At 42.5% G+C, this 27,102-nt stretch overlaps 2 protein-coding genes across 6 annotated transcripts in view; both read right to left on the bottom strand.

The window, feature by feature from the left end:
* nrxn2a (neurexin 2a) overlaps nucleotides 1–711 on the bottom strand; it is a 307,444-nt gene extending 306,733 nt beyond the window's left edge. For 4 of the 5 annotated variants that reach the window (XM_071364596.1, XM_071364600.1, XM_071364598.1 and 1 more), the window contains exon 1: nucleotides 304–566. The gene's annotated coding sequence lies outside the window, so the exon portion shown is untranslated. The other variant, XM_071364597.1, reaches the window with a different exon arrangement.
* Nucleotides 712–2,815: 2,104 nt separating this feature from the next.
* Nucleotides 2,816–18,758, bottom strand: rasgrp2 (RAS guanyl releasing protein 2 (calcium and DAG-regulated)). The gene is made up of 17 exons (XM_071364595.1): nucleotides 18,622–18,758; nucleotides 17,837–18,156; nucleotides 17,539–17,641; nucleotides 17,310–17,366; nucleotides 11,306–11,437; nucleotides 10,944–11,094; nucleotides 10,598–10,771; nucleotides 9,332–9,448; nucleotides 8,896–9,177; nucleotides 8,724–8,804; nucleotides 8,503–8,601; nucleotides 8,307–8,422; nucleotides 8,046–8,187; nucleotides 7,303–7,339; nucleotides 6,779–6,937; nucleotides 4,301–4,363; nucleotides 2,816–4,087 (listed from the first exon to the last, which is right to left on the bottom strand). Exons 2-16 carry the CDS (start codon nucleotides 17,904–17,906, stop codon nucleotides 4,305–4,307), a joined length of 1,779 nt encoding a protein of 592 aa, XP_071220696.1. The 5' UTR covers nucleotides 17,907–18,156; nucleotides 18,622–18,758; the 3' UTR covers nucleotides 2,816–4,087; nucleotides 4,301–4,304.
* Between the last annotated feature and the right edge of the window lie 8,344 nt (nucleotides 18,759–27,102).

Genomic DNA, 27,102 nt, shown 5'->3' with positions numbered 1-27,102 from the left:
GCTGCTCTAACCCAGTCAATACATAAAGAAACGGAATGACTCCGAGAAGCCTCATTTATAGCATAAATATAACGCATGTCCTATTACTTGACGACAGACAATGATTATTTAATGATTGGAAAGCAGAATATTTGTAGGCTAGTGCAGACAACCACAGGTCTGGTGATAGCGAGAGAGATCCGTCCTGCTAAATCAAACCACGGGTCGGAGTCTACGGATACAATATTTACTGCAACACATGGAACAATATGTCAATGTTTATTTATCGAGGTCATTCCCCAGAGAAATGTGTAGTGGTCTCACCTGGGCATTATTCTGTGCTCCAACACCCGATAGAAAGACAACGTGGTTTGTTAGAATTATCCCGGGGTTCGGGGCAGAATTCCTGCGGTCTTTTGAATATTTACATGGAGGTGATATGCTGCAGACTTCTTCGTCTTCCGGAAGGACAGACTTCAGACTCACATGCCGTTATGAGCCCAGCCGATCCACCTGAATCCCCGCATTAGACAATGGTTATCTTCCTACGCCGCACTGAAGGTAGCAGCAGAAGCATCAATCCCCGTACTCACCGGTGCTGATTGTTCCGTATATGGTTGAGGGCGCGGTCAGCAGCAGTTGACCAATAATTTGCACTCCCAATGAAACTTACATGTGCGTTGCCATGGAGGACAATCACACCGTTAATGGGTTCAAGCTGTATCTCCCTATTATCCGATCAAATATAGCCACAGCGTTGGAACATTTTGAGAGCATTATCGTAACCACCAAATTAATTGATTAACTCAAGGACAGCTGTTATAACGGTGGCAACTTTCAGCATGAGCATTTTGAATATAACTTCACCAAACCGTTTCATTGTTCCATTTTGAATGTTTCATGTTATGTAGCCTATTTCACATGCAACATACTCTGGCCTTCATGTAAATGTTACAAACGATAACTAGCCTCGGAGCCGTGCTCCATGTGTTCCACAGAACTGTTAATGCAGTGTGACAAGGTCATATGGGTTGGAAATCTCCCTCAGTAATAACCTTGTTTCAGTAGGGGAGAATGGGAGGGAAAGTTGTGGGCTTTTTCCCCACATTCAGCATCACTCCGCCAAGGGAAATATAGGGGTAAGTTGAGCCAGCTACAAAGTTCTGCACTGAATAAAATATTACCACTACCTTTTTAAAAACATGTCTTAGTTTCCCAAACACAATCCCTTTGTCTTTAATAATTTTAAGCATCTTTTAAACACAGACAGAACACCTAAAAAACTTGTAAGTCGCTCTGGATAAGAGCGTCTGCTAAATGACTTAAATGTAAATGTAAATGTAAAAAACAAACCCTTTGTACTTTTTTAAACACTTAACATAGGCCAAGCCCTGTTACCTCATATCCAAATGGTAATGCCTTGCATTATGCCTGAGAAGAAAACACTAACATTTGCCTCAATTTACCCCAAGGCAAACATTTTTACGATATTATCCCACACAGCTACAACGACGCACTTTAATGCTAGGTTTAGGACCTAATATTGAAGCTTAGAGACCAACTGATGTATAGAACAATATTAAAATTATATACTTTGGTTTAGATACAAGCAACAGGAAACCAACACATTCATTTGACTTGGTGAAAATCCATTTTTGGATCTAATTTACCACTTTTTCCATGTGGTTTCTTCCTTCAGACTCCATGAAATGACCACGCTCTTCCTAGATCTTTGATCCAATTTTTAATTGTGTGTATGTTTGAGGTTGATCCAGTGGTAGGATTGGAACAGTGAGGCTGACAATGAAAATGTTTTTTTTCTGCTCACAGCTTTTATTAGCAAACATGAAGATAAATAGCCACCGAAAACTGTACAAGTATTTACAAAACAAATTGGTCATGGCAACCAAAGGATATACACGAATAACACTCTTCAACCAAAACCCAGCAGTTTGATGTGACATGATTTAAGTACACATACCCACAATGCATCAGCAAATGGGAGGAAGACTTGACACAATGATCAACTAACATTCATAATGCATTAACTACATTACAACATGTTCAGTTCATAGACACGTGTTTATACAGCACACATGTCAATAAACTCTAACACAAGTTTCTTCTCTCTTTCACAGATGATTATCAATCAGAAGAGCATCGCTAACCACACAATTACAATTAATAAATGTGTTTCTTATAAATCATTAACCCGTTTGCAATGTCTGATTATTGATACTAAGGCCCTGTTTTAGATGAGGTGACAGTGGACATGAGGAGGATCATCACAGTATGGTTTCCTAGAAACAAGGGTGGCTCAACTTAACCCTTTGGCTCAACTAACTCCACTCTCCACTATAGGGAACGCTACCACAATAGGAACAGGACTAGCCATTGTGAGATGGCTTCAGTTGTCACAGGCCAGTAATAGCCTACAGGATACCCGGTGTGGAGTTACTATGGTGACAAATCCTCAGCTGGACCCAGGTAGCCTACCACAGTTGGCAGGAGTCATCAACACCTGAAGGCTGTGAGTTTGCAAAATGAGTGGTTCAAATAAGGACAGCACAAAGTGTTAAACATTTACATCATTTTGCAGACGCTCTTATCCAGAGTGACTTACAGGAGCAATTAGGGGCAGATGGAAAGAGCTTTCACCGATTCAGTTCAGGGATTTGAACCAGCTACCTTTTGGGTACTGGCCCAATGCCGCCAGGTTACTTGCCTCCATCACGATCAATATCTTTTATTCTCACAGTATCTACAAAAGTTCATTGCAACAAAATGCTTTAAATTGGAATCTGTTAGAAAGTGGAAATAAGGAATTTAAACTGGGTTTCAGAGCATGACATTTATTTAGGATAAATCACAATATTTTTACATGACACCACATTCATTAGTTTTGATCAGTTTGGAATATATTTCAAAATGATAGTTTAAAATGTAGCCTGTATTTGTGCTGCTCTCCCATTTTACAGTGTCACTGAAGCCCATATGTATAAAGGTAGAACAAACGTGTGGAGTAGTTTCTGTACAATGATATTACTATATTTATAATTTTATATTCTAAAATAATTACAGTATGTAGGTCTTTTAAATTGTACCACAGGATTGTCTAGTTGAGGAAATAACCTCAATTGATCTTGTCATTAACAATCCACTCCCACATTTTTCCTACTCAACTAGACCACACAAACAGGAAATGTAAAAAGGCAGTGGTAGCCTACACTATCCAGTGTTGTGACACACAAACAGGGAAACACTAAAAACAGGGAATGTAAAAAGGCAGTGGTAGTCTACACTATCCAGTGTTGTGACACACAAACAGGGAAACACTAAAAACAGGGAATGTAAAAAGGCAGTGGTAGCCTACACTATCCAGTGTTGTGACACACAAACAGGGAAACACTAAAAACAGGGAATGTAAAAAGGCAGTGGTAGTCTACACTATCCAGTGTTGTGACACACAAACAGGAAAACACTAAAAACAGGGAATGTAAAAAGGCAGTGGTAGCCTACACTATCCAGTGTTGTGACACACAAACAGGGAAACACTAAAAACAGGGAATGTAAAAAGGCAGTGGTAGCCTACACTATCCAGTGTTGTGACACACAAACAGGAACACACTAAAAACAGGGAATGTAAAAAGGCAGTGGTAGCCTACACTATCCAGTGTTGTGACACACAAACAGGGAAACACTAAAAACAGGGAATGTAAAAAGGCAGTGGTAGCCTACACTATCCAGTGTTGTGACACACAAACAGCCTCATCTAGTGGAGAAGCAATCTTCTGCAGTCATGAACCACATACAAATACACACAGGGATATGCATATACTGTAGGTTTACCTACTGTGAAAGCTGTGAGCAAATAATATGATGTTGAAGGATGAATCAATCAGATGAAGGATGAATCAATCAGAAAATTTAAAAAATCCTTCCTCAGATGCGAAATGCTCTTAAACTGGAAAATGTGAAAGTCTCTAACATCCGTTGTATCTTCAAACAGGATCATTACGTTTCCATCACACTGAGATCTTCAGAGTGCCGTTGCGGCCGGGAACATGGGCAGTCATTGTTGTTTTTGTCCTCAATGTTGGTCTTCATTCTGATATAAAAATTAACTAGTAAGTAGACTACAAAATTAATTCAAGGAAAATATAGAAATGCAATCTAAACGGGATGTGCTTAGATATGATATGCTTAGAGACCACTTCAAAACACCTGCAGACAGAGCATAATGCTCCAATTCTGACCAGAACCTTTTCTTGCACTTGGATTACTCCAACACATATACCCTGTATTCTCCTACACCTCTTACCTCCTCAAAGGTGGACATCAAACACTTCATCCCCCAGGGAGTCAGGAGCTTCCTCTGTAATGACTGGGGAGAGAGAACAAAGTCTATCTGTGTTAAGGGCACCACATCAGCCATATTGGAGAACAGCAGCGTTCAAAAGCATTTGCACTGAGTAAAAATACACACCTGTAACTATGGTAACTATGTACAGTGGGGAGAACAAGTATTTGATACACTGCCGATTTTGCAGGTTTTCCTACTTACAAAGCATGTAGAGGTCTGTAATTTTTATCATAGGTACACTTCAACTGTGAGAGACGGAATCTAAAACAAAAATCCAGAAAATCACATTGTATGATTTTTAAGTAATTAATTTGCATTTTATTGCAAGACATAAGTATTTGATCACCTTCCAACCAGTAAGAATTCCGGCTCTCACAGACCTGTTCGTTTTTCTTTAAGAAGCCCTCCTGTTCTCCACTCATTACCTGTATTAACTGCACCTGCTTGAACTCGTTACCTGTATAAAAGACACCTGTCCACACACTCAATCAAACAGACTCCAACCTCTCCACAATGGCCAAGACCAGAGAGCTGTGTAAGGACATCAGGGATAAAATTGTAGACCTGCACAAGGCTGGGATGGGCTACAGGACAATAGGCAAGCAGCTTGGTGAGAAGGCAACAACTGTTGGCGCAATTATTAGAAAATGGAAGAAGTTCAAGATGACTGTCAATCATCCTCGGTCTGGGGCTCCATGCAAGATCTCACCTCGTGGGGCATCAATGATCATGAGGAAGGTGAGGGATCAGCCCAGAACTACACGGCAGGACCTGGTCAATGACCTGAAGAGAGCTGGGACCACAGTCTCAAAGAAAACCATTAGTAACACACTATGCCGTCATGGATTAAAATACTGCAGCGCACGCAAGGTCCCCCTGCTCAAGCCAGGGCATGTCCAGGCCCGTCTGAAGTTTGCCAATGACCATCTGGATGATCCAGAGGAAGAATGGGAGAAGGTCATGTGGTCTGATGAGACAAAAATTGAGCTTTTTGGTCTAAACTCCACTCGACGTGTTTGGAGGAAGAAGAAGGATGAGTACAACCCCAAGAACACCATCCCAACCGTGAAGCATGGAGGTGGAAACATCATTCTTTGGGGATGCTTTTCTGCAAAGGGGACAGGACGACTGCACCGTATTGAGGGGAGGATGGATGGGGCCATGTATCGCGAGATCTTGGCCAACAACCTCCTTCCCTCAGTAAGAGCATTGAAGATGGGTCGTGGCTGGGTCTTCCAGCATGACAACGACCCGAAACACACAGCCAGGGAAACTAAGGAGTGGCTCCGTAAGAAGCATCTCAAGGTCCTGGAGTGGCCTAGCCAGTCTCCAGACCTGAACCCAATAGAAAATCTTTGGAGGGCGCTGAAAGTCCGTATTGCCCAGCGACAGCCCCGAAACCTGAAGGATCTGGAGAAGGTCTGTATGGAGGAGTGGGACAAAATCCCTGCTGCAGTGTGTGCAAACCTGGTCAAGAACTCCAGGAAACGTATGATCTCTGTAATTGCAAACAAAGGTTTCTGTACCAAATATTAAGTTCTGCTTTTCTGATGTATCAAATACTTATGTCATGCAATAAAATGCAAATTAATTACTTAAAAATCATACAATGTGATTTTCTGGATTTTTGTTTTAGATTCCGTCTCTCACAGTTGAAGTGTACCTATGATAAATATTACAGACCTCTACATGCTTTGTAAGTAGGAAAACCTGCAAAATCGGCAGTGTATCAAATACTTGTTCTCCCCACTGTATCTGTTCATGGTTATACCAAGAGGTCTACGGTAGAAAACTAGATTCAGCCACTGAACGGACCGTAATTATAATAATTTGTACACTGTAAATTGACCACAACTAAGCCCAAAAAGAGATTGTATTTAAAAATAACAATAAGTTCATACCTTGATGACATTGAGATATGATCACGTCTTTTTTTGTATTCGTGGTAATACTTGTTGAACATATTTCCCAAATTAAACAAATATTGAGCTGAATTCCTGGTGATTTAAGTCTTTTCTGACCAAAAAACGAGAATCCGCAATTTTTGGGGGGGACCCAAAAAAATCACTCGTGGACTGATTTTGGCCCGTGGGCCACCTATTGCTGACCCCTGATCTACGGTATAAAAGCTTATAGGCTTATGAATATGAATATATTAATGTGAGAGTGAGCCATTAATCTTTATTACTATGACAATGTTTCAAGTAGATTGGACAGGAGCAAAAGCTTATTTGTGCCAGCTACTGACATGAGATAATATGCACTAAATTGGCTAAATATACCATACCTAACCATACCTAACCATACCTAACTGCAACAAGCTGTACAAAGTACTGTACCAGTCCTTGTGCTTCAAGACTACAGTAAGTTTGAAACATCCAGGTAAAGATTTGAACATAAAGGAAAAGAGAGGTGAATTGGGAGGTGTGCTTGTACCTGTATGTTGTACAGTGTGTAGCGGCTGAGCTATAGTAGGCACACTGAAGGAACGGGAGTGTTGGGGAGAATGGTATTCGTGACAGGTGCTCTGTGTTCGTTTGCGGCACTCCACAGCAAGGCGGCTGCGACAATCTTTGTGGCAGCTCACCCCACAGGCTAGAATAGAGAAGAGGGGTTGAATCTCTTACATCTGAAAACAGACAGCATTGGTACTGGCATTGCTATTGTATTGTTATATATCTAGCCTTGGCTTCCTATAGGCATTGTAATATGGCTTTTGTGTTTAACTACACAATGTGTCTTGGAAAGGTCTTGGAAAGGTTTTGGAAAGGTTTTGCTCAACTTCTTACTGTGTACACTAATCAGTGTCTGTCTCAATGAGCAAGAGTATCTGGTAAATAACTGAATCCTGAAATATAAATAAGCAAATAAGCAATATAATGTTGGTCAACATTACACAACATTGTGCGTGGGGTGCGATAGGTGCAGAATACCCGACAGAGATCATTTTATTTGTGTACCTTTACACTTGTATCTTTGTTTGTAAAATCTCCACATCTGAAAAATACAATACATCTGTTACATATCATATTTAGCATTAGAAAAAAAGACAGGTTAATGGTGACTTTGTAAATGAAACTGATTGTTGAATAATCTTTTTATCCAAATTTCACATGCATTAATTTCAAAGCCTTTCGTCAACAGTGAGCAGTTAATTAAGTCTTGTTTGTAACTGTCACTTCAGCTTTCTCAGGAGTCAACAAGAGTCAACTGCTGACAGCTTGATTGGTTCACAATGATAAGTACAGAACAGACCTGAAGTGGGGCACCATAGGCTACAGTATGAAAGGAAATTAAATGAAGTGTCCTCAGAATAACAGACTAAACATGAGTGAGAGACAGAACGAAACACTTGAAAAAAGGAAACAGAACTGTTGTGTTTGGGTGGAAGCCATCAGAAAATGTGAGATCAGGAAGTCAGTTCTTTGTTTTGTTAAGCAATGTCACCAATAGAACCAGTATCTTTCCACATCCAAAATGGTGTCCTCTAAATACCTTATTCCAAAATATCCACTATTCTGGTCACAATATGTGCTTCCTATAATATGGGTACCTTAACATCATTTGTATATACAGGTCCTTATAATAATTGGTTTATACGTAATTGTTTCATATTTATTTACTTATGATTATATATTTTTTGTTTCTAATAGCTTTTACATGGAGTTGTACACAGTTGAAGCATAGGCATCATTGTACTTACCATGCCTTTACAGTGATGGCAACGCATAGGCTTCATGCAGGGCTTCTCTGAAAATGTGTGGATGAACCCCATCTTGCTGTTCAGTAAAGAGCTGGCCTTGGTGAAATAGTCAATCATCTCCTCCTGACTTATTCTGCCGTCCCTGAGAGGGTGAGGGGTCAAAGGTTGATATTACAGTAATAGCAAGATGCTCTGTGTGACTTGTGGATCTAAAGATAGTTGAAATGTTGGCTATCAATAGTTATGACTTGTCATACTCACTGATTCTTATCCAGGTCGTCAAACTTGCAGAGGTATGGGAAGTTAGTCCTAATGATCTCAAATTCCTCCTGAGTGACGTAGCCGTCTCCATCAGTGTCAAAATTCTTAAACACAGACTGAAAAATGACCAAATTTAAGTTCTCATTGCCATCTTTTATAATTACATTTCATATTTCAAATATGTTGAACAGCCTACCTCTACCATCTTCTGTATGTGTTTACTGATGATGGTGGGGTCAGCTTTGGGCTTCACTGAAGATGCCCACTCTTCTATCATAGGTGGGCTTGGGGTAGACTGGCAAACCAAAATAAATATTTGACAATAATTAATATTTCCTCTAGATTACATACAAGCTCTGTGTCTGTGTCCGTGGCCATGTCTGTGTCTGTGTCCATGTGTCCCTGACACACACTCACCAATGGCCTGGCTGTGCGGGGCTCCCTCTGCAGGGACAGCTGATAGATCTCTTCCTCTGAGTGATACTGGTCCAGAGACACCTGAAAGGACCCAAACACAAACTGTTCAATCAAATGCCAACAGGTTAAACAAATCTACCAAGTCGTACAGTATCAGTCAACAGGGCCAGACCATGAGCAGGTTGAGCAGGTCCATGTTGGCATCGACGCTGGGTGGCATGGTCTGGATCAGCGCAAGCTCCTGGAGGATGGCATACAGCTGTTGGGTCTTGGCCAGGTTGACCTGCGTCTTCTCCCGGTCACTCCAGTCGGGCAGGGCTACGTGCACAGCAATCAGGTCCTTGAGGTGCACGCCCAGGATGGGGAAACGGAAGCCTGTGCTCTCTGAGAAGCGCTGGCGGTACTGGCTATAGTTCCCACAGGATGTCACAAGCTCCACCAGGTTGTTGAACACCTGAGGCAATAAGGATGTCACATAATGTTGGACATCACATAGCTAGAGCCAAATAATAGGTCACATTTTGACGTAGATCTACATTCAAAATGCAAATGTTTAGTTGTAATTGGTAAGTAAATAAAATAAAATAATTATGATCGAAACTGTTTACCTTGCTCACATCGTTGCTGATGTGTGACTGTGTGTCTTTGAGGCGTGAGATGGAGCTGTTACTGAGACCCCCCACTACTGCCATCAGAGTGTTGAAGTTCTGCAGCTGTAACAACCTCTACAGAGACCAGATACAAAAATATAACCCATCTTAGCCCTAAAGGAGCCAACAAAAAATTGCATGGAACACAAGACAGACCAACTTCTAGAGGGAGTTTGGATTCCATTCACTGAGAAGCAGTGGCACTAATGGACTTCTCTTTATCTGAGGGATGATTCACACTGACTTGGGAGATGACTCAGTTAACAGGGAGTGGACTCTTTCTGACCTGGTAGCTGACTTTTTCTGACTCGGTAGTTCAGCCTGATCTCATAGTAAGATAGTAAGGTACATCCGCGAAACACTCAAATTAGTATGATATGTTATGTTTAATATGGTTACATAAGACAGAACACAGCTAACTTGAGCATTTCAGCTAATAAACAACTTTTCAACTAGTTACTACTTTTTAGCTACTTTGCAACGTCCTAGCATATTAGCTAACCCTTCCCCTAACCTTAACCCTAAACTTAAGCCTTTTAGCTAACCTTCCCCTAACCCTGTAACCTTAACCTTAACCCTAACCCCTATCCTTAACTCTTAGACTAACTAATGCTAGCCAGCTAGCTAATGTTAACATTAGCCACCTAGCTAACATTAGCCACAACAAATTGGAATTCGTAACAGATCCTAAATATTTCAAATTCACAGCATATTCTAACACATTAATACATACCATACGAAATGTAACATCATTCTAAATGGAATGTCTTGGATATACAGTACATACAGAATAATATGAAATGCTCTTAGACCAGGTTGGTGATTATTTTTTGACCTGGTAGTTGACTCTTTCTGAGCTGGGAGTTTACGCTTTCTGATTTGGGAGTTGACCCTTTGTGACCTGGAAGTTGACTCTTTCTGACCTGGTAGTTGAGCTTTTCTGACCTGGGAGTTGATTCATTGACCTGGGACTGGGAGTGATTCATTGACCTGGGACTGGGAGTTGATTCATTGACCTGGGACTGGGAGTTGATTCATTGACCTGGGACTGGGAGTTGATTCATTGAACTGGGACTGGGAGTTGATTCATTGACCTGGGACTGGGAGTTGATTCATTGAACTGGGACTGGGAGTTGATTCATTGAACTGGGACTGGGAGTTGATTCATTGACCTGGGACTGGGAGTTGATTCATTGACTTGGGACAGGGAATTGATTGACTGACCTGTGCGACCCTAATAAAGTGGGAGATGACTGCAGCCCTCTGGGGGGCGGTGGGCTTGCTGAGCACCATCAGCTGGATCCACTGAGACACGCTGTTGAAGAGGGTGATGAAGCGTTCCAGGATGGGGTTATCCACTGTGCAGCCATGCATCACAAAGCTGTGGTAGTCCTGGAACTGGAGGGCAAGGGACCATTTTAAAAACAATGTCCAATATGCAAACACACAGTCTATCTTACTTAAACCACAAATACAACAACTACTGCATAATTCAGCCAAAAGCAAAGTCACCTGGGTGAGACCCATAACGAAGCTGGCGAACAGAGCCACCTGCTGGCCACCCACTCACCAGTATCCGACAGAAGGACTTATACTCCATGTAGGTGAGGTGCTCTGCTAGTTCAGATGAGTCCAGGTGATCAAAGAGGAGAGACGTCTTCCTCTTCTTGAAATCAGACTGAGCTGGTTGGCTCACCTGCCTACTCCACTCATATGACGGCCTAGGGAAAATAAGAAAGGAAGCTCAACTATCAGTAGAAGTACTGCGAGAGTGGCCGAATGTAGATGCACTCATGCACTCTGAAAACTGTTCTACTGTATCATTGAATGCTAAGCTGTCACTGTGTCACTGTGGAGGAGACTATGCCTTCCTGGCTGGTTAGCTGCTACAATGCTTGTATGATTGCCTGGCTGAAGACAGGGGGCACTTACACACTGTCAACGTTGATGAGTGTGCTCTGGTGCTCCTCTCCCTGCTGAGCCAGCTGCTCCTTCAGCCCTCTGATCTGCTCTGCCAGCTCTGGGTTCAGGTCAAACTCTGCTGGGAACTCGCTGATCCAGTACCTTACGGTGCAGTATGGAGAGGAGATGCGGGGTTTACAGGGACAGAAAGGTAGGACAGGAGAAGTTAGTGTTGTCATTTCTGGCTCGGAGCCAGAGAGTATGGAAATCATATACCTACATGGAGATTGTATACCTACATGGAAATCATATACCTACATGGAGATCATATGTCTACATGGAGATCATATGTCTACATGGAGATCATATACCTACATGGAGATCATATACCTACATGGAGATCATATGTCTACATGGAGATCATATGTCTACATGGAGATCATATGTCTACATGGAGATCATATGTCTACATGGAGATCATATGTCTACATGGAGATCATATGTCTACATGGAGATCATATACCTACATGGAGATCATATGTCTACATGGAGATCATATGTCTACATGGAGATCATATACCTACATGGAGATCATATACCTACATGGAGATCATATGTCTACATGGAGATCATATACCTACATGGAGATCATATGTCTACATGGAGATCATATGTCTACATGGAGATCATATGTCTACATGGAGATCATAGACCTACATGGAGATCATATGTCTACATGGAGATCATATACCTACATGGAGATCATATGTCTACATGGAGATCATATGTCTACATGGAGATCATATACCTACAGTGGCAAGAAAAAGTATGTGAACCCTTTGGAATTACCTGGATTTTTGGATAAATTGGTCATCAAATTTGATCTGATCTTCATCTAAGTCACAACAATAAACAAACATTCTGTAACGGGTGTCGTCCTCCTCCTCCTCGGAAGAGAACTAACACCTGTCTCTGATTGAGAACCATATAAGGCTAATTACAAGTGACCTAAACATAGAAACACAAAACATAGAATGCCCACCCCAACTCACGCCCTGACCAACTAAACACATACAAAAATAACATAAAACAGGTCAGGAACGTGACAGAACCCCCCCCTCAAGGTGCGAACTCCGGACGCACCACCAAAAGTCTAGGGGAGGGTCTGGGTGGGCATCTGTCCACGGTGGTGGCTCAGGCTCTGGGCGTGGTTCCCATCCCACCATAATACATCCCCACTTTTTTATCCCCCTCACAATGCCCACCCTCCAAATAACCCCACCTAAATTAAGGGGCATCATCAGGATAAGGAGCAGCACCGGAATGAGGGGCAACACCGGAATGAGGGGCAACACCAGAATGAGGGGCAACACCAGAATGAGGGGCAACACCAGAATGACTGGCGGATCCTGGCTGGCTGGCTCTGGACGCTCTTGGCTGGCGGAAGGCTCTGGACGGTCATGGCTCGCTGACGGCTCTGGACGGTCATGGCTCGCTGACGGCTCTGGACGGTCATGGCTCGCTGACGGCTCTGGACGGTCATGGCTCGCTGACGGCTCTGGACGGTCATGGCTCGCTGACGGCTCTGGACGGTCATGGCTCGCTGACGGCTCTGGACGGTCATGGCTCGCTGACGGCTCTGGACGGTCATGGCTCGCTGACGGCTCTGGACGGTCATGGCTGGCTGAAGGCTCTGGCTGATCCGGTCTGGCGGAAGGCTCTGGCTGATCCGGTCTGGCGGAAGGCTCTGGCTGATCCGGTCTGGCGGAAGGCTCTGGCTGATCCGGTCTGGCGGAAGGCTCTGGCTGATCCGGTCTGGCGGAAGGCTCTGGCTGATCCGGTCTGGCGGAAGGCTCTGGCTGATCCGGTCTGGCGGAAGGCTCTGGCTGATCCGGTCTAGCGGAAGGCTCTAGCGGCTCCTGTCTGGCGGACGGCTCTAGCGGCTCCTGTCTGGCGGACGGCTCTGTAGGCTCATGGCAGACGGGCGGCTTTGCAGGCTCATGGCAGACGGACAGTTTACATTTACATTTAAGTCATTTAGCAGACGCTCTTATCCAGAGCGACTTACAAATTGGTGCATTCACCTTATGATATCCAGTGGAACAACCACTTTACAATAGTGCATCTAACTCTTTTAAGGGAGGGGGGTTAGAAGGATTACTTTATCCTATCCTAGGTATTCCTTAAAGAGGTGGGGTTTCAGGTGTCTCCGGAAGGTGGTGATTGACTCCGCTGACCTGGCGTTGTGAGGGAGTTTGTTCCACCATTGGGGTGCCAGAGCAGCGAACAGTTTTGACTGGGCTGAGCGGGAACTGTACTTCCTCAGAGGTAGGGAGGCGAGCAGGCCAGAGGTGGATGAACGCAGTGCCCTTGTTTGGGTGTAGGGCCTGGTCAGAGCCTGAAGGTACGGAGGTGCCGTTCCCCTCACAGCTCCGTAGGCAAGCACCATGGTCTTGTAGCGGATGCGAGCTTCAACTGGAAGCCAGTGGAGAGAGCGGAGGAGCGGGGTGACGTGAGAGAACTTGGGAAAGTTGAACACCAGACGGGCTGCGGCGTTCTGGATGAGTTGTAGGGGTTTAATGGCACAGGCAGGGAGCCCAGCCAACAGCGAGTTGCAGTAATCCAGACGGGAGATGACAAGTGCCTGGATTAGGACCTGCGCCGCTTCCTGCGTGAGGCAGGGTCGTACTCTGCGAATGTTGTAGAGCATGAACCTACAGGAACGGGTCACCGCCTTGATGTTAGTTGAGAACGACAGGGTGTTGTCCAGGATCACGCCAAGGTTCTTAGCACTCTGGGAGGAGGACACAATGGAGTTGTCAACCGTGATGGCGATTGACAGTTCAGACGGCGTATGGCAGACGGGCAGTTCAGGCGCCGCTGGGCAGACGGGCAGTTCAGGCGCCGCTGGGCAGACGGGCAGTTCAGGCGCCGCTGGGCAGACGGGCAGTTCAGGCGCCGCTGGGCAGACGGCAGACTCTGGCCGGCTGAGACGCACTATAGGCCTGGTGCGTGGTACCGGAACTGGAGGTACCGGGCTAAGGACACGCACCTTCAGGCTAGTGCGGGGAACAACAACAGGGCACACTGGACTCTCGTGGCGCACTCTAGGCCTGGTGCGTGGTACCGGCACTGGTGGCACCGGGCTGAGGGCACGCACATCAGGATTAGTACGGGGAGAAGAAACAGTGTGTACAGGGCTCTGGAGACGCACAGGTGGCTTAGTGCGTGGTGCCGGAACTGGAGGCACTGGGCTGGAGACACGCACCATAGGCAGAGTGCGTGGAGGAGGAACAGGGCTCTGAAAACGCACTGGAAGCCTGGTGCGTGGTGTAGGCACTGTTGGTACTAGGCTGGGGCGGGGAGGTGGCACCGGAAATACCGGACCGTGCAGGCGTACTGGCTCTCTTGAGCATTGAGCCTGCCCAACCTTACCTGGTTGAATGCTCCCGGTCGCCCGACCAGTGCGGGGAGGTGGAATAACCCGCACCGGGCTATGTAGGCGAACCGGGGAAACCATGCGTAAGGCAGGTGCCATGTATGCCGGCCCGAGGAGACGCACTGGAGACCAGACGCGTTGAGCCGGCCTCATGACACCTGGCTCAATGCCCAATCTAGCCCTACCAGTGCGGGGAGGTGGAATAACCCGCACCGGGCTATGCACACGTACAGGAGACACCGTGCACTCTACTGCGTAACACGGTGTCTGCCCGTACTTCCGCTCTCCACGGTTAGCCTGGGAAGTGGGCGCAGGTCTCCTACCTGCCCTTGGCCCACTACCTCTTAGCCCCCCCCAAGAAATTTTTGGGTAGTACTCATGGGCTTTTCAGGCTTCCAGCCACGTCTCCTTGCTGCCTCCTCATACCACCGCTGTTGGGCTCTCGCTGCCTCCATCTCCTCACGAGCGCGGCGATATTCCCCAATGTGCGCCCAGTGTCCTTTTCCCTCCAATACTTCGTCCCAAGTCCACGAGTCCTGGTTGCTCTGTTGAGCTCTCCCCCGCCGCTTGGTCCTAGGTTGGTGGGTGATTCTGTAACGGGTGTCGTCCTCCTCCTCCTCGGAAGAGGAGAGGAGAGAAGGATCGGTGGACCAATACGCAGCGAGGTATGTAGACATAATGAATTTATTTAAACAAGAACAAAAAACAAAAACTTGAAATGATTACAAAATAACAAACGGACAACGTAGACGAAACCTGAACATGGAACTTACATAACAACACGAAGAACACACGAGCAGGAAACAGACTACATCAAAACGAAAACAACCGAAACAATCCCGTGTGGTGCGCAGACACAAACACAGGAGACAATCACCCACAAACAAACAGTGTGAAACAGCCAACCTATATATGGTTCTCAATCAGAGGAAAACGTCAAACACCTGTCTCTGATTGAGAACCATATAAGGCTAATTACAAGTGACCTAAACATAGAAACACAAAACATAGAATGCCCACCCCAACTCACGCCCTGACCAACTAAACACATACAAAAATAACATAAAACAGGCCAGGAACGTGACACATAGTGTGCTTAAACTAATAACAAACAAATTATTGTATTTTTATTGTCTGTATTGAATACATCATTTAAACATTTACAGTATAGGTTGGAGAAAGTATGTCAACCAGTAGGCTAATGACTTCTCCAAAAGCTAATTGGAGTCAGAAGTCAGCTAACCTGGAGTCCAATCAATGAGACGAGATTGGAGATGTTGGTTCGAGCTGCCTTGCACTATATAAAACATTCACAAAATTTGAGTTTGCTATTCACAGGAAGCATGGCCTGATGTGAACCATGCCGCGAACAAAAGAGATCTCAGAAGACCAAAGATTAAGAATTGTTGACTAGCATAAAGCTGGAAAGGGTTACAAAAGTATCTCTAAAAGCCTTGATGGTCATCAGTCCACGGTAAGACAAATTGTCTATAAATGGAGAAAGTTCAGCACTGTTGCTACTCTCCCTAGGAGTGGCCATCCTGCAAAGATGACTGCAAGAGCACAGTGCAGAATGCTCAATGAGGTTAAGAAGAATCCAAGTGTCTGGCAAAATATTCTGTGGACAGATGAAACTACAATTGAGTTGTTTGGAAGGAACATGCAACACTGTGTGTGGAGAAAAAAGGCAAAGCACACCAACATCAAAACCTACCCAATTGTAAAGTATGGTGGAGGGAGCATCATGGTTCGGGGCTGCTTTGCTGACTCAGGGCCTGGACAGTTTGCTATCATCGACGTAAAAATGAATTCCCAAGTTTATAAAGACATTTTGCAGGAGAATGTTAGGCTATCTGTCCGCCAATTGAAGCTCAACAGAAGTTGGGTGATGCAACAGGACAATGACCCAAAACATAGAAGTAAATCAACAAGAGAATGGCTTCAACAGAAGAAAATACGCCTTCTGGAGTGGCCCAGTCAGAGTCCTGACCTCAACCCGATTGAGATGCTGTGGCATGACATCAAGAGAGCAGTTCACACCAGACATCCCAGGAATATTGCTGAACTGAAACAGTTTTGTAAAGAGGAATGGTCCAAAATTCCTCCTGACCGTTTTGCAGTTCTGATCCGCAACTATAGAAAACATTTGGTTGAGGTTTTTGCTGCCAAAGGAGGGTCAACCAGTTATTAAATCCAAGGGTTCACATACTTTTTCCAACCTGCAGAGTGAATGTTTACACGGTGTGTTCAATAAAGACATGAAAACATATCATTGTTTGTGTGTTATTAGTTTAAGCAGAGTGTGTTTCTCTATTGTTGTGACCTAGATGAAGATCAGATCAAATTTTATGACCAATTTATGCAGAAATCCAGGTATTTCCAAAGGGTTCACATATTTTTTCTTGCCACTGTACACGGAGATCATATGTCTACATGGAGATCACATGCTTCCACATTGCTTACAGGGAAATCATATACTGTACCTACAGTACATGTGTTAATGTTGACAAACAAGCACAGAATCTATCTCACGACTAAGACCTATAGCAGTGCTTCCTCTGTGGCTCCATGATTTTCTATGCTGTATTCACTCACTTGATAAGATGGCAGATTTGTGACCTGAGTTCAGGCAGACAGTTTTCCTCCAGCGACCTGTTGTGTGGTTAAGGAACAAAATTCCACAAAAATTTCCACCAAAAGCATTTGAAACCCCTGGTCTAGTAATCCTTAGGCCCATCACTATTATGGAAAAAATAAATCTCTGCTAGCATCTCGGGACATACATTTAAGAGAACAGTGGTGTGTCATTCATCTGAAAGGATACTTGCTGGAGAGTTTCTTGGCCAGGTCAGCAGAGGAGAGGTACCATGGATGCATCATGAGAAACATCCGGACCAGAGACTCATCATTCAGCCTGCCTTCATAATCTACCAGGAGAGGAGAGACCGAGATACATGGATGAGCTTCACTGTACAAGGCAAGCTGCCACATATTGTGTAAATCATTTATATATAGGCAACTACTGCAGTTGTACAACCAAACAACAATGAAAATGTTATCTAAGCATGTACTGTCTGCAACTATTTACACCAGGAGAGAGGCAAAGGGAGAGTAATCCTGACCAAATGCTTTGATGCAGGCCTCCGTAAGCTCATCGACTGTCGCCGACTGATCTAATTTGATAGACTTCATCCTCCTCTGGTTCTCTCTCCAACAGTCCTCTCTGTACTCTCCTCCGTTGAAACATACACAGTGAGACTGTGATGAGGTGTGGGATTTAGAAGAATGTCTGTGTTCTCTATTCTGTTGGGCAACCTTCCAACAGAGTCCTCTGATGAGTCTGTTAGTCCTCAGGCAGGCAGCTACCCTGCTCCAGTCAACAAGCTAAGAAAGTCTCTTCCTCTTTTATGAAAGCTTTTAGTTTGTGTGCTTCCTGCCCCACCTTAAAACAAGAGCATTGGTATAGTCATGAAAACCCCCAAAACCCAGTTGAGAGTAGGCCTTTAGCAATTCACTATTCAATTGTTTGCTTACTGATGATAATACAAACAAAACATTTTTGTGACACAAGAACCTGCAATATGGCAATACTAATTCACCCTCCACATACATTATCTATCTGATTATTCATGATGAAAGGAAAAGATAATCCCAGCCAAATGATTACCCATCAGACAGAGATTAAAGTGTGTTGGTGGCTGTTTTCCCAGGTATCAAATACATGTCAACAGTTATCTCAAACACAATTAGAGATTGCACTGTTTTGCACTTGCAAATTGAGTTTAAAAACATTGACTGGTTTTATAATTTCATAATTTATTAGATACAGTACATGAGTCATTAAGAAATGACACCACAACCAGTCTACCAAACTATGTTATATCATACTAATAAAAAAAGGTCTTACCCTCTTGAATTGACCACAGCAGTCTTGTCATAAGATGTGGAAAATCACAAGACTACGAAAGGTGTCTGCACCCCTCCATTGCTTCTTCAAAGCAGTTTGTCTAACTAAGTGACAGTTATATATCCCTTCAGTTGCCTTTTGCTCTCAGTTTCCTTTTTGCTGTGCATTTTAGTGCGGTCACATTTCCTCTTTACAGACCGTGCCCCAAAGTGTCAACCAGTCCTTCTAAATGAAATGCACTTTCACTGTCAAGGCAGTGCTGTTGGTGGTGAGATTTCAATAAAGTATTATTAAGGGTACTTAGTCAGATGAAATAACAAAGCACTTACATGTTGTAATGGAAATTATATATTATTTGACAATTTAAAATACATAAAGAAGCCACACCAGGCAACAAATACATGAACCACAACGACAGAGGATTATATACTGTAGAAAAAAAGTTAAAAGATGTCTGTCTATCTTGCTCTACGCACGCACGCACGCACACACACGCCCTGAGGGTGTTATGCTGGTTTTCTAGTTATTCAGTTGCTCTGAGGTAGCAGATCCCTGACTTCATATACAGTGCCTTCAGAAAGTATTCACACCCCTTGACTTATTCCCCAAGAAATTGTGTTACAGCCTGAATTTAAAATGGATCAAATTTAGATTTTTTTTGTCACTGGCCTACACACCATTTTTTTTAAATTAATTACAAATGTGAAGCTGAAATGTCTTGAGTCAATAAGTATTCAACCACTTTGTTACTGAAAGCCTAAATAAGATCAGGTGTAAAAATGGGTTTAACAAGTCACATAATAAGTTTAACATGATTTTTGAATGACTACCTCATCTCTGTACCCCACGCATACAATTATCTGTAAGGTCCCTCAGTTGAGCAGTGAATTTCAAATACAGATTCAACCACAAAAACCAGGGAGGTGTTTCAATGCCTTGCAAAGAAGGGCACCTATTGTTAGATGGGTAAACATTTGAAAAAGCAGACATTGAATATCCATTTGAGCATGGTGAAGCTTTTAATTACACTTTGGAGGGTGTATAAATACACCCAGTCACTACAAAGATACAGGCGTCCTTCCTAACTCAGTTGCTGGAGAGGAAGGAAACTGCTCAGGGATTTCACCATGTGTCACACCCTGATCTGTTTCACCTGTCTGGTGATTGTCTCCACCCCCTCCAGGTGTCGCTTATTTCCGTGGTGTATATATCCCTGTGTTTCCTGTCTCTCTGTGCCAGTTCGTCTTGTATGCCTTTCAAGTCAACCAGCATTTTCCCCGTACTCCTGCCTCTATTCTCTTTTGCTAGTCCTCCTGGTTTTTGACCCTTGCCTGTTTTTCTGGACTCTGTACCCACCTGCCTGACCATTCTGCCTGCCCTGACCTCGAGCCTGCCTGCCAATCTGTACCTCCTGGACTCTGAACTGGTTTTGACCTTTTGCCTGTCCACGACCATTCTCTTGCCTACCCCTTTTGGATTGTTTAATAAATATCAAGACTCAAACCATAAGCCTCCCGGGTCTGCATCTGGGTCTCGCCTTGTGCCCTTATACCATAAGGGTAATGGGGATTTTAAAACAGTTACAGAGTTCAATGGTTGTGATAGAAGAAAACTGAGTATGGATCAACAACATTGCAGTTATTCCACAATACTAACCTAATTGACAGAGTGAAAAGAAGGAAGCCTGTACATAATACAAATATTTTAAAACATGCATTCTGTTTGCAAAAAGGCACTACAGTAATACTGCGAAACATGTGGCAAAGAAATTCACATTTTGTTTTGAATACAAAGTGTTATGTTTGGGGCAAATCCAATACAACACACTCTCCATGTTTTCAAGCATAGTGGTGGCTGCATCATGTTATGGGTATGCTTATAATCATTAAGGACTGGGTATCAGGTTTCAGGTATGACCCAGATGCAGACAGTGTCGAAGAAACAAAAGTTTATCTCTAGTACAGGGCCAGGCAAATAACAGGTCAAAGGCAGACGGAGGTCAGTAATCCAGAGAGGGTGCAAAAGGTCCAGAACGGCAGGCAGTCTCAGGGCAGGCAGAACGGTCAAAACCGGGAAGGACTAGAAAACAGGAGCAAGAACAGACAGGAGCAGGGGAACAAATGCTGGTAGGTGTCACGAAACAAATCGAACTGGCAACAGACAAACAGAGAACACAGGTATAAATACACAGGGGATAATGGGGAAATGGGCGACACCTGGAAGGGGGTGGAGACAGGCACAAAGACAGGTGAAACAGATCAGGGTGTGACACTGGGGAGGATTTCAGGATACAAAAATCAACAGAATGGAGCTAAGCACAAGCAAAATCCTAGAGGAAAACCTGAGTCAGTCTGCTTTCCACCAGACACTGGGAGTGTTGAGGTTACTGTAAACTTGGTATTGTTTGATTGGTCAATAGTGGTTGGTTTTGGGTTGCAAGGTTACACCTTCAGATGTTATAAATGGAATGAAAAACTTTTGTTCTCTCTCTTATCCTGTATCCAGTCCATGGAGGAAGGCTAGATTATCAATTCTAATTTCCTGGGCTTCTAGGCTTCTAGCCTAGTAACCATCTCTTTGTTCATGCTTTGTCCTGTAAGTTAACCTTAGGATCTATATGCCTAGAAGTATGCTTTGTAATGGTTGTTAATGCTTTGTAACTTAAGCTTTATGCCTTGTATGTGAATTCATTCATTGTACAATGTTAATTAAATATCTGCCTTTGATATAGACAATTCTCAGACCAATTATTGCTAGTCAACGTCAGCTCATTGCCTCATGCTTGCTTGTATATTTTAATTATCTTTATGGAGTCAGGTTAACATTTTAATAGGCTAATTGCTTAGTCTCATTACGAGTCACATGTGAGGTATTAATAATATCATATGTAATGTTTGTCAAATATGACTGCCCACTACACATTTATTATACAGCAATTCCAGATGAGCTGTTGTACTCAGAGACAATCTCAAACAGACAGTAACTGTGCACAAGCTCTAGGTTCCTGTTCCATCTGTCCAGGCCAAGGGGTCATTTCCTATGACCCTACTATGACCCATGACCCTACGCTACTGTTGTGAGCATGACAACTATAGTATAGGGACATGCAATGTTCTGTATAATTTTTCTTTCTGTATAATTCTATTTAATTGTAGCTGGTTTACATCCCAGTCTTCACTGGGATCAATGTCAAAGGAAGGAGGGTTTTGACTACTGGAAGTCAATGGAGTAGAACTGTACTGCATTCTTTCATGTTGTCAATGACAAAGAATGCTATTTAAATTTGAGAAATGCAAACATGTTTTTTGTTGTAAGTAGGCCTATTTGTAAAAAAATAAAAAATAATAAAAAGGATTACTTATTATGACTGTGATAATGTGGTTGTCTCACCTAGCTATCTTAAAACCTCTTGGAAATAGGGGGCACCAGTTTATTCTACGTTTATTTATTATGACTTTTGGAATTTTTGGGGAATTTTTCGTTCCATGCGCCAAGTGTTCATGGACATGTGCGCTCCACCATGCTAGACAAAGTTGCTAATTCGACAGAAGAAATTGACATTCTAAAACAAAGCAACGATTTATTGTGGAACTAGGACTCCCTGCACTACATTCTGATGGAAGATCATCAAAGGTAAGCGAATATTTATGATGTTATTTCGTATTTGTGTGGAATATGTTGGCTCCAACATGGCGGAGAATGGCTGGGCGCTGTCTCAGATTATTGCATGCTGTACTTTGTACTAAAGTTATTTTTTAAAATCTAACACAGCGGTTGCATTAAGAACCAGTGTATCTTTCATTTGCTGTACAACATGTATTTTTTAGCAAAGTTTATGATGAGTTTTTTGGTTAGATTACGTGACTGTCCAAAATTTCTCCGGACAATTTGGTGCATTTTGGCGCCATATTCACAATGTAAAACCAGGATTTGTAGCTATAAATATGCACATTTTCGAACAAAACATAAATGTATTGTATAACATGATGTTATAAGACTGTCATCTGATGAAGTTGTTCAAAGGTTAGTGATTAATTTTATCTCTATTTGTGGGTTTTGTGAAAGCTACCTTTGCGGTGGAAAAATGGCGGTGTATTTTTGGATATTGTGGTGAGCTAACATAAATATATGTTGTGTTTTTGCTGTAAAACACTTAAAAAATTGGAAATATTGGCTGGATTCACAAGATATTTATCTTTCATTTGCTGTACAACATGTATTTTTCATAAATGTTTTATGATGAGTATTTATGTATTTCACGTTGCTCTCTGTAATTATTCTGGCTTTTATGGTGCCATTTATGATCATGGCACCAATGTAAAACCAGGATTTGTAGCTATAAATATGCACATTTTCGAACAAAACATAAATGTATTGTATAACATGATGTTATAAGACTGTCATCTGATGAAGTTGTTCAAAGGTTAGTGATTAATTTGATCTCTATTTGTGGGTTTTGTGAAAGCTATGTTTGCGGTGAAAAAATGGCGTTGTGTGTTTGGCTATTGTGGTGAGCTAACATAAATATACAGTATATACAGTATATTCGCTGGAAAACATTTTAAAAATCGGAAATGTTGGCTGGATTCACAAGATGTTTATCTTTCATTTGCTGTATTGGACTTGTGATTTCATGAAATTATATTATATGATATCCCTGTGGCGCAAGGCTAGGCTATGCTAGTCAGCGTTGCCCTGCCCTGTTAATGCATGTATTAATTCTGATGAGGAGGATCCCGGATCCGGGAGGGTGGGTCGGTAGAGGTTTTTAAGATGAATGCACTAACCGTAAGTCGCTTTGGATAAGAGCATCTGCTAAATGACTAACACATACAAATTCACTGTTCACCTTTCTATGTAAATACATATGCCAACATGTGCATATGACAACGAGAGAACATTTTTGGACGCAGATGGTCAATGTAAATTTCAAGTGGTGTTGAGTTGTTGGAAATATGGAATGTTTGGCTCATGTGACCTAGCGATCCCTGCCAGCACCTCTCTATCAGACCTAACCCTCCCATTCTGTTCTTTGTTATATTTTTGCCCTTTTCGTGAAGTATTGTAATCTTCTGTTTTCAGACAGCGTTAGAATTGTTGAGGTCTCTTACAACCAGAAACAAATGCTTTGGAAATTGTTAACATACGTGTATATTCTATGAGTTTCAGTTTTTCTATCAGTTTTCATTTTGAAACTGCTTCTACAGTAAGTAAACTCACTGCAAGGACAAGACGCAGTAATGATTACACCATCCTAATGCAGAAAGGTCACAAACAAATATTGCCCTTCCCTTAAAGCTGTGGGAGTGTTTGGTTTGTGTCAGGCTTCAAGTGTTGTCTACTGGCTCCTGACATTAACCAGACATGCCTTCCAAATATCATGGCCTTTGAGACTGGGTCACAGCTGCTATTAATGAACCAGGCCTCCATGATATCGCCAAAGACAGTACAGTATGAAGATAGGCAGAAACTGCTTCTCCAATAGAAATCCCATATCACACTTGTAGGCGATGTCATGGTTAAGTTGGTTAGCTAAGCTCATGTGTAGATACACGTCATCGGGTCTAACGGTTGTCTCGCACCAAACTGTGCATGTGCAGGCCATCAAATCAAAGTTACTCATTCAATACAAAGTTGTTTTTGACGAAAATGAAAAGTGTGTCTCTTCCACGAGTAATAACATGTTCCACGAGTAATAACATGTTCCATGAGTAATAACATGTTCCACGGGTAATAACATGTTCCATGAGTAATAACATGTTCCACGAGTAATAACATGTTCCGCGAGTAATAACATGTAATAACATGTTCCACGAGTAATAACATGTTCCACGAGTAATAACATGTTCCACGAGTAATAACATGTTCCACGGGTAATAACATGTTCCGCGAGTAATAACATGTAATAACATGTTCCACGGGTAATAAAATGTTCCGCGAGTAATAACATGTTCCGCGAGTAATAACATGTTCCACGAGTAATAACATGTTCCATGAGTAATAACATGTAATAACACATTCCACGAGTAATAACATGTTCCACGAGTAATAACACGTTCCATGAGTAATAACATGTAATAACATGTTCCACGAGTAATAACATGTTCCATGAGTAATACCATGTAATAACATGTTCCACGAGTAATAACATGTTCCACGAGTAATACCATGTAATAACATGTTCCACGAGTAATAACATGTTCCATGAGTAATAACATGTAATAACACATTCCAAGAGTAATAACATGTTCCACGAGTAATAACACGTTCCATGAGTAATACCATGTAATAACATGTTCCACGAGTAATAACATGTTCCATGAGTAATACCATGTAATAACATGTTCCACGAGTAATACCATGTAATACCATGTTCCACGAGTAATAACATGTTCCATGAGTAATACCATGTAATAACATGTTCCACGAGTAATAACATGTTCCGCGAGTAATAACATGTAGTAACACGTTCCACGAGTAATAACATGTTCCACGAGTAATAACATGTTCCACGAGTAATAACATGTTCCGCGAGTAATAACATGTAGTAACACGTTCCACGAGTAATAACATGTTCCATGAGTAATACCATGTAATACCATGTTCCACGAGTAATAACATGTTCCACGAGTAATAACATGTTCCACGAGTAATAACATGTTCCGCGAGTAATAACATGTAGTAACACGTTCCACGAGTAATAACATGTTCCACGAGTAATAACATGTAGTAACACGTTCCACGAGTAATAACATGTTCCACGAGTAATAACATGTAGTAACACGTTCCACGAGTAATAACATGTTCCATGAGTAATACCATGTAATACCATGTTCCACGAGTAATAACATGTTCCACGAGTAATAACATGTAGTAACACGTTCCACGAGTAATAACATGTTCCACGAGTAATAACATGTAGTAACACGTTCCACGAGTAATAACATGTTCCACGAGTAATAACATGTTCCACGAGTAATAACATGTTCCGCGAGTAATAACATGTAGTAACACGTTCCACGAGTAATAACATGTTCCACGAGTAATAACATGTTCCACGAGTAATAACATGTAGTAACACGTTCCACGAGTAATAACATGTTCCACGAGTAATAACATGTTCCACGAGTAATAACATGTTCCGCGAGTAATAACATGTTCCACGAGTAATAACATGTTCCATGAGTAATACCATGTAATAACATGTTCCACGAGTAATAACATGTTCCACGAGTAATAACATGTTCCACGAGTAATAACATGTTCCACGAGTAATAACATGTTCCGCGAGTAATAACATGTAGTAACACGTTCCACGAGTAATAACACGTTCCACGAGTAATAACACGTTCCACGAGTAATAACATGTTCCACTACTATTTAAGACATCGGCTCGAATCTAGGTTGTGCCTTTAGATTTCGATAAAATTAACCACACTCAAACCCCAAACCTCAGCCATCCAAACCCCGGCCATCCAGGACCTCTATATCAGGTTGTGTGAAAGGAAGGCCCGGAAAGTCGTTAAAGACTCCAGACCAACAAGTCATACACAAGTCATACACTGTTCTTCTGCACAGCAAGCAGTTCCGGTGCATCAAGTCTGACACCAACAGGCTCCTGAACAGCTTCTATCTCCCATGCCATAAGACTGCTAAATAGCTAACAAAATAGCTAACGAAATAGCTAACAAAATAGCTACATGTACTATCTGAGTTGTCCCTTGTATTATATTCTTATTTGTGCACTGTCTCTATGCACACTCACAGGGTCCTACACACTCACTCACACTGTCACTCCAACACACACACTGTCACACCAACACACACACAAACCCTCACTCCATCATTTTCTCACTCACAATAATATGCACATACATTTAAAGTGGCTCTACACACACACGTACACCCACTCGCATACAAGCTGCTCCTACTCTGTTTTATCTTATATTGTGTTGCCTAGTCACCTTACCCTTATATTCCTGAACATTGTAAATATGCTACTGGATCTGACCGTGTATATAGTATGCTTACTTACTTCATCGTGTTCTTCTTATTTTTATATCTCGTGTGTTTTTGTTCTACCTTGTTATTTGTAGTATTACATTGTTATTGATTACTGCATTGTTGGGTTAGAGTTTGTTCTACCTTGTTATTTGTAGTATTACATTGTTATTGATTACTGCATTGATGGGTTAGAGTTTGTTCTACCTTGTTATTTGTAGTATTACATTGTTATTGATTACTGCATTGTTGGGTTAGAGTTTGCAAGAAAGGCTTTTCACTGTACTTGTGCACGTGACATTAAAAACTTTGTCTGTTTCGCAAGTGTTTCAGGGAGTCTGGTTTAGAAACTCTGTGGTTGTAGAGAGAAATACACATAGATGTCTGGCCACATACTAGTAGAATAAATTCATAGGATCATTCCTATTGCTGTCACGATCGTCTTGCGGTGAGAGAGAGGACCAAGGCGCAGCGTGTGAA

Source organism: Salvelinus alpinus, chromosome 24 (genome assembly GCF_045679555.1).
Source record: "Salvelinus alpinus chromosome 24, SLU_Salpinus.1, whole genome shotgun sequence".
Classification (NCBI taxonomy): domain Eukaryota; kingdom Metazoa; phylum Chordata; class Actinopteri; order Salmoniformes; family Salmonidae; genus Salvelinus; species Salvelinus alpinus.
The sequence above is the reverse complement of the archived record's forward strand: the minus strand, read 5'-3'. Positions and strand labels throughout refer to the sequence as shown.

Coding starts and splice junctions, on each gene's coding strand:
- rasgrp2 (XM_071364595.1), bottom strand. CDS start 17,906: ATGAAGTCTATCAAATTAGATCAGTCGGCGACAGTCGATGAGCTTACG. Junction 9,178..9,331: donor TCAGCAACGATGTGAGCAAG/GTAAACAGTTTC, acceptor TTATTGCCTCAG/GTGTTCAACAACCTGGTGGA. Junction 8,188..8,306: donor GACGACCTGGATAAGAATCA/GTGAGTATGACA, acceptor TCACCCTCTCAG/GGACGGCAGAATAAGTCAGG.